Below are 7,171 nucleotides of genomic sequence, written 5' to 3' on the forward strand. Positions count from 1 at the left end.
TGACGAATTTTTAAAATTAAACGACTTGTCGTAGGGCCGTCTACCATCAAAAACAAATTTATAGAAATCGTCAAAAAAATTTAAAACACACTTAAAAAAAAACTTTATTCCAAGAAAACGGCTCGGCCTATCTTTATCAAAAACTAATCAGCACGATTCCCAACCCAAATTTTTCGAACGGTGTTGAATTTTCAAAATCGATTCAGAATGCGGGCTAAAACGTAGATGGATTTTTTTTTCACTTTTCTGCTATTTACAAAAAAACAGCTTGGCTGATCGTAGCGCAAAATTGATAAACGCTAGTCCTCATCGAGATACATCGAATGGCTTTTAAATTTTAGAAATCGGTCCAGCCGTTTTTGAGAAAACGTCGATTTACGGTAAAAAATCTGCTCACATACACACATATTTTTTCCAAATTTGGTCTCATTCGATTCAGAATGGCTTGAAACGTCGAGAAAACATAAAATTAGCAATTCGGGTTTTTTGATGAAAACAAACTTCTTCTTCAGGAAGTTAATAAATATAAAACAATTTATATTATAGATAATGAAAAAAAACTTATATCTTACCAAGTTTTGAGACAATATTTCCCTTTCAGTTCTCAGAATTTCAGAGCTGGTTTGGTAAGAAGACAAACTCGTCCGTTTGGAATCTTTTTTATTTTTTACTTCTAAAAGGTAAACAAGAATATATTATATATTTCAGCAGATAATATATAATAAAATAGTATTTACTTACTGATAGAAAAAATTAAACATATTAAACAATATCATTACTCTGCTCTCATATTAAGAAATTCATAGAATCAATTTATTTTATCAGATAATTAATATCATATAAAATATATTTACTAAACGCAGATAATATAATTATAATAGATATTTATTACAGCCACATACCCTTCTTTTTTAATGATGATCTTCTGCTGCCTGCTGAAGTTTTAGATCCATTCTGACCACTTTCTCGACTCGATGAAAGAGAAGAACTCTTAACACTTGTGTCACAATAATTTGGAATTGGCTCAGGTTTCTTGAACTGTAATTTTATTATTTAAACTAAATTATTCGATATCATAGAATTATATGAAGAACGTTAAAATATATTTCTAAAAACAATCTTGAGCAAGTTCTTGAGTAGTTCCGGATAGATTTATGCGAGATGTACTACATTGGAGTAGATTTGCACTCATGGTAGTAGATTTACATTCATTGTAGAGTATAGATTTAAATTTAAAAATATACTTATTTCTCACTACTTGAAAATATACAAACAGTTCCAGTTAAATATACGCCCATTTCTAAAGTTTCTGCTTTTATGGATAATTTAGAAAGTATTTATTAATTTTTGCTCTAACGAACGTTGACCACCTTCCTCCCCCCAAAGAGTTCGGAAAATATAGCTAATTTGAGCTGGAAATACATAAACGATTTAAAATAAGGTTTTACTTACATATTTCACAGCAGATTTTTCATCCCATGTATCCACGATTACTTCTAGTAAATCATTATACATTGAGAGTATTAACTCATCATCAATACTAGGCTTTCTTCTTTCTTCTGCTAAATTTCTATCAGGAATGACATGAAAATCAACAGTGCTCTTTCGAAAGAAATCACTGTCACTTTTGTGTAAAGAAGCATGTGATAAACCTCGCACTTTTAGTAAATGGTTTTGATAAAACATATTTACGCGCGAAAAAGATTGGGCAGAATGTTCAGAACTCATTTTATCAAAAAATAGGTTTAAAATTGAAAAGATAGTGTTTTGTTTGAAATATCTTTATTATCTAAAAACAAATACTTTATAAGTTCATGAACTTTTAACTTTTCTGAGTACAAATATTTCTAAATATTTAGACATTAGACTAGAGTGGATATTTTTGAAATAAATATTTTCCAAAAAACAAATGCTTTAAATGTAAAACTATTGGGACATCAACTTCATTTTATCAATTCCACCAAATATTATTTGAAAAAATCTTTCAATATAAGTATATACGAGAGATTTTTGAAATAATATTATAAAAATTATGGATGTTCGGGAAATAGATTACCATGTATACATTTTCTTTTTGTATGTGATACATTACATATGGAACCGTGAAAACATGAGTTTATTTATTTATTTTTTTAAAAGTAATTAATTTTAGTTAAATTATTCAACATGATAAAAACTTTAATTTTCTGTGATGTGCAAATAAGTATATATTAACAATATATTTAGAATTTACAAAAAAAGATGTTTACAGTGCAAAATCACAATAAAAATCATAAAAAAGAAGCATATTGTGAGTAATTTCAATATAGTACGCAAATGAAAGTTCTTTAAACAAAAATAGGCTCTGCTTTTATAAAAAATCACCAAATAAAACAAACAAAAACAAAACGCAAGCCAGAATTGTATTTTGTTTTTAAAATTTAAAGCGCTTTAAATACAAAACATTCTTCCCTTATCGTTTTCTTGGTCATATCAACAAATAGGTTAGACCAACTTGAGATTCTTATGGAAAAAATCACTGTACAATGTTTTGCAGATAATACATCATAAAGATATCATATCAATTTGATATATCTTCATCGATATCTTTATCAATATGCAGGGTGAGACTGGAATTTCATCTTCCTGACAACTTGTTATTTAAGTCAGTTAAAAGATCTTCATTCATTCAATACAAATCGCAGTATTGTGATGCAATTGCAATTTCATCTGGGTAAGGTGCATAGATCAATATGCAACAAAAGTAGTCAGAACAATATTCAAACTCTTTACATTCTCATCAAACCAAGTTATCTTTAATTATCTTTAGCCAATCATAAATATTTTTAAATCAAGATTCATGTAGCAATCTTTGATAATGAGGGAAAATTTCACTTGTTGGCACATGCAAACTAAATTCCAGTGCTACTAGTACTGCAAACTCAGATGCAATCAGGTCTTTATGATTTAAGCGAAATATATTTTCAGTTTTCTGAAAAATATTGAACTTTAAGTAAAGAATTCTTTACAATAATTTTATATGATAAAAAATATGAATCATCTAATCATCTACCAGTATCATCTAATACCATGTTCAAATGATCAATTTCTTTGTGAATATTTACCATTAAATGATGGAATATCAAAATTATGAGCCAAACAATTATTTATTATTTTTAAAACCTGAACAATTTGTAATAAAAAAACTATAAGTACATACCTCAATAATGTCTTTTAATGCTTCTCCTTTCACATCATTTAATTTTGCTGATAACAGCATACAAGCACCAGCACAGAGTTTCCTGTTATCCTTTGTTATTAAATTGGACAGTATTAATTTTTCAAAATAGACAAATGCTTGAGCTACGGTGAGTAGATCAACGCCACTTTCATTGCGAGCTATAACTCTCATTTCTCTTTTAATACTGAAAATTGAATCGCAAAATAGTTATAAAATTAAAGTATTTTAGAGATAATTATTATAGACTTTTATTATACCTTCTTAACTTGCTTAAAGTTAGTTGAATATGAGGAAATTTTTCTCGAAATTTATCATTTAATTCCTTTTTTAAATCAGATGGTCTAACATAATCAATCACAGATGTAATATAAGAAGTGAATGTTAAAAGAGTTCTGTGTTTTCCAGCTATTAGTTCAGGATCATCCAATAAGTTAGGTGAGTAATGCAACTTCTAAAAATGTATTATATAAAATTACAAGTTAAAATTTAATTCTTAACGAAGTTAAAGAAAGATACAAAAAAATTACATTTTTATTTCATTAAATGTATAAATATATACATAAAACTAGTTGGTATTAGCATTTTGCCTTGAAGCAATAAGTTACAAGAACTTCCCTATATGTGTAAATAATCGAATTAATCAATAAAAAATAAATTAATTTGTGAGTGATCAAAAGTATTCTGAGTGGATTTATCACACATAATTGAAATCGAATGAACAAGTTAACTTGAAGTATTTTCTAAAAGCAAATTTTCAAAAGTCAATAATGTTTATAATTGAACCAGTTTCCATAAGACTTTAATGGTTTAAGTAGTATGTTCATTAAAACACATTACTATCGTTATACCAAGTAAATCGTCTAATTTTAATTGTTATAAAAAAACGACTCATTTTCTCAAACTTTTATGAATTTTTAAAATGAAACTACTTGTCGTAGGGCCGTAATATTTCAGTAAGTTCTATAAGGCAATGATATATATATATATATATATATATATATATATATATATATATATATATATCGCCAGAAAAAGTTCTATAAAAATCGGCTTAATTTTTTTCTCAACAGTTAATTACAAGAAAAGATACTACTGCTCGGTATGTTTTGCACCTAAAACTAATCAGTATCATCCCAACTAAAATATTTTTCAAACAATATTTTATTTTTATGAATCGATTCCGTAGTATGGTCTTAAATGTAGACGAAAAGTTTAACACTTTTTTCCAAATTACAAAGAAACGGCTCGGCAGATCGTCGCACAAAACTGGCAAACAATAATCCTCATCGAGATACATCAAATGGCTTTTAAATTTCTGAAATCTGTTCAGGCGTTTTTGAGCAAACGTCGATGAAAGGTCCAATTTTGACAAACGCCAGAAAAAGAATACTAATTTTTGCAAACTTTGAGGAATTTTAAAAATCAAACGGCTTGTCGTAGGGCGTAATATTTTAGTATGATCTATAAGACTATGGTATATCTACCGTCAAAAAAAAAAATTATAAAAATCGTCGAAAAATTTTTTTAATACTTTATTACAAGAAAACGACCGGGCCAATCTTTACTAAAAACTAATCAGGTCGATTCCCAGACACACACACACACACACACAAACTTGCCGAAGATTGTGAGATTTTCACTACTTACTAGTGGCAAAATAATTATAATAAAAAATAAAAGTATATATACCGTAGTAGATTGCACAACTGGTTGTGGATCTTCCCACTCTACTTTGCTATCTCCGATATGTGAAGCACTATGATTTAAGACGGGAGGCGGAGATGCTTGACTTCTCAAATTTAGCTCATGTGTTATAAACCTGAAAAGAAAAAAATATTATTATAAAGACAGATATGCTATTACCTTCCTTCAAACAATTTTCATGTATCACACCTTGATCCTTGATGGCATTTCGGAATAGAAGTTCTTACACCATCAACGGTATCACACTCCACAGGTTGTTTCCTAACAGTTTTTGTAGGTACCAATAATTTTCCGTATGACATTTCCTAAATAATTTAATTTTAGACTATTAATTAAATTTGGAAGAACATATATAAATACATAAATTTTGTTTTAGAGCATTTTTAAGTTAAATATTAAGCAACATCACTGAAATGTAAGTATTTAAGACATAACTCTTAACAGTATTAACAAATAAGTATTAAATTTAATACCTGCCCATTTTCACCTTTCTCTATACCCAACAAATCAAAAGGATCCAAAGAAACGTCATTAATGCTTGACAAAGGTCTCGTACCTGAAGTATTGCGACGTCTGCCTCCTTCTCTACGAATTTCAGGCCTTAAATATTTATATTCATAAGTACATAATAGTTGATATATTAAAATTTATAGTACAAAGTGAACAAATATTTTATATCAAATTTAAAAAAATATATTGTTTCACCTTCCATTCCTTGCACCTTTATAATATGGCAGAGCAGAAAATATCATAAATGGTATTTTATTTTGTGAGACCAAAACCATACGTCCTTCTCTAAATCTATGAGATTCATCAGCTTGTATAAATCTGACTTCTTTAGGCTTTGCTTCCAATAGAATATTTCTAGCTCGACCTAAAATGCATAAATTTCATAATTCAAATGAATAAGCATAAATCAAATTATAATTAATAAATAAATTAAATATACATTTTTCATTTGAATTCATTTTAATTGCAGTTTAAACCACCTGACCAGTCAAAAAATGGTATTATGATAATTGTGTGATCTCTTTGTTTTATCAAAAAATGTAATCAGATTTCCATTGCCCATATTTATTTAAGAGAAGATAAGAAGTTATCTTGGAATGATTTTACATGAAAAAAACTATTTACAAATAAGTGAGGGTTTACTAAATAGTCAGGTAATAATGCAGAATTTAACTTAAAAGTATTGTAACAAATATTATTCATTATTATTCAATAATCCATTATTATCAAGATGTAGTTTATAATATATATAATTGCTTACATTATAATTTGAAAAATAGAGACAAAATTTATTATAATAAATTATAATGGATATACCGGACAATAAAAGAAAAACAATTCTAGTTATTGTCAAATAATTAGAAATGTATATTTACACACCATGACTTAAACTCTCTGTACTACTATTTGGCAAACCACGTTCTAATTCTGTTGCATGGGCATTCCTTCCTGCTAATATTTGCGAGAAACTTCCAGTATTCCTTCTTGAATTAGATGTAAGTATATGCTTACGCTCTGAAACACTGCTGGTTCTAGATAATAATTAAGATGCAACTTGTTAAAAAACTATACAAGACATAATTATCAATATTATATATTAAAATATTTGAAGAAATTTACAACATTTATAATCAATTAAGTAAAATTTCAATAAAACATTGATAAATTACCAAATGTGGCATATATCAGTGAGATTTGCAATGCATTATTGTTATGTGATTTTTCTCACAAAAGAATAATACACAAATTTGATTAAAGTTACATAAATTTGGAAAATTTTGCTGGTTTGTCAAATATTATATAAAAAAGCATACTTTATAATAATTTAAGACTATCCATAGATATGAAAAAGTAGGTAATATTTATATTAAAGCAAAATACCTATCCCTGGCTGGAGTAGAGCAAGCAATTGATTTATCTAGCAAAGGTAATTTAGACGAAACTAAACCGCTTTCAGAATCAGAACTGTAGGAACTCCTTCTGTCCAGATTTTTCCTATGCTTAGTGTTAATTTTCGGACTATGTTTCCTTACACAGTATGAATCATTGTTTTCATTATCACTCGTGGTATTATTCCATTCAATATTTTTGTCCAACTGTTTGTTATTTTCTGTGTCTTCTGAATTAACATTTTTTGCAGCCAAATATTGACACTTTTTACCCAAGCTTGTGTCACGATAAGTTCCATCTAATGATATATTAGATAAAAAGGATTTTGCTGCAATACGCCTTCTAAAA

The 7,171-nt window shown here is 27.7% G+C and overlaps 1 protein-coding gene across 1 annotated transcript in view; it reads right to left on the reverse strand.

The window, feature by feature from the left end:
- Positions 1-2,604: 2,604 nt before the first annotated feature.
- LOC113388129 (CDK5 and ABL1 enzyme substrate 2-like) overlaps positions 2,605-7,171 on the reverse strand; it is a 6,139-nt gene continuing 1,572 nt past the window's right edge. Inside the window, exons 3-11 of the mRNA XM_026625533.1 lie at positions 6,815-7,165; positions 6,314-6,465; positions 5,630-5,798; positions 5,398-5,524; positions 5,114-5,229; positions 4,910-5,039; positions 3,478-3,671; positions 3,200-3,404; positions 2,605-2,971 (exon numbers count right to left, since the gene is read on the reverse strand). Of these exons, the coding sequence (XP_026481318.1) occupies positions 2,831-2,971; positions 3,200-3,404; positions 3,478-3,671; positions 4,910-5,039; positions 5,114-5,229; positions 5,398-5,524; positions 5,630-5,798; positions 6,314-6,465; positions 6,815-7,165 (1,585 nt within the window). The 3' untranslated portion in view covers positions 2,605-2,830. The remainder of the gene's footprint in view (positions 2,972-3,199; positions 3,405-3,477; positions 3,672-4,909; positions 5,040-5,113; positions 5,230-5,397; positions 5,525-5,629; positions 5,799-6,313; positions 6,466-6,814; positions 7,166-7,171) is intronic.

Source organism: Ctenocephalides felis, unplaced genomic scaffold (genome assembly GCF_003426905.1).
Source record: "Ctenocephalides felis isolate EL2017-DRISC unplaced genomic scaffold, ASM342690v1 CF-g0.4_SCAFFOLD_03572, whole genome shotgun sequence".
Taxonomy (NCBI): domain Eukaryota; kingdom Metazoa; phylum Arthropoda; class Insecta; order Siphonaptera; family Pulicidae; genus Ctenocephalides; species Ctenocephalides felis.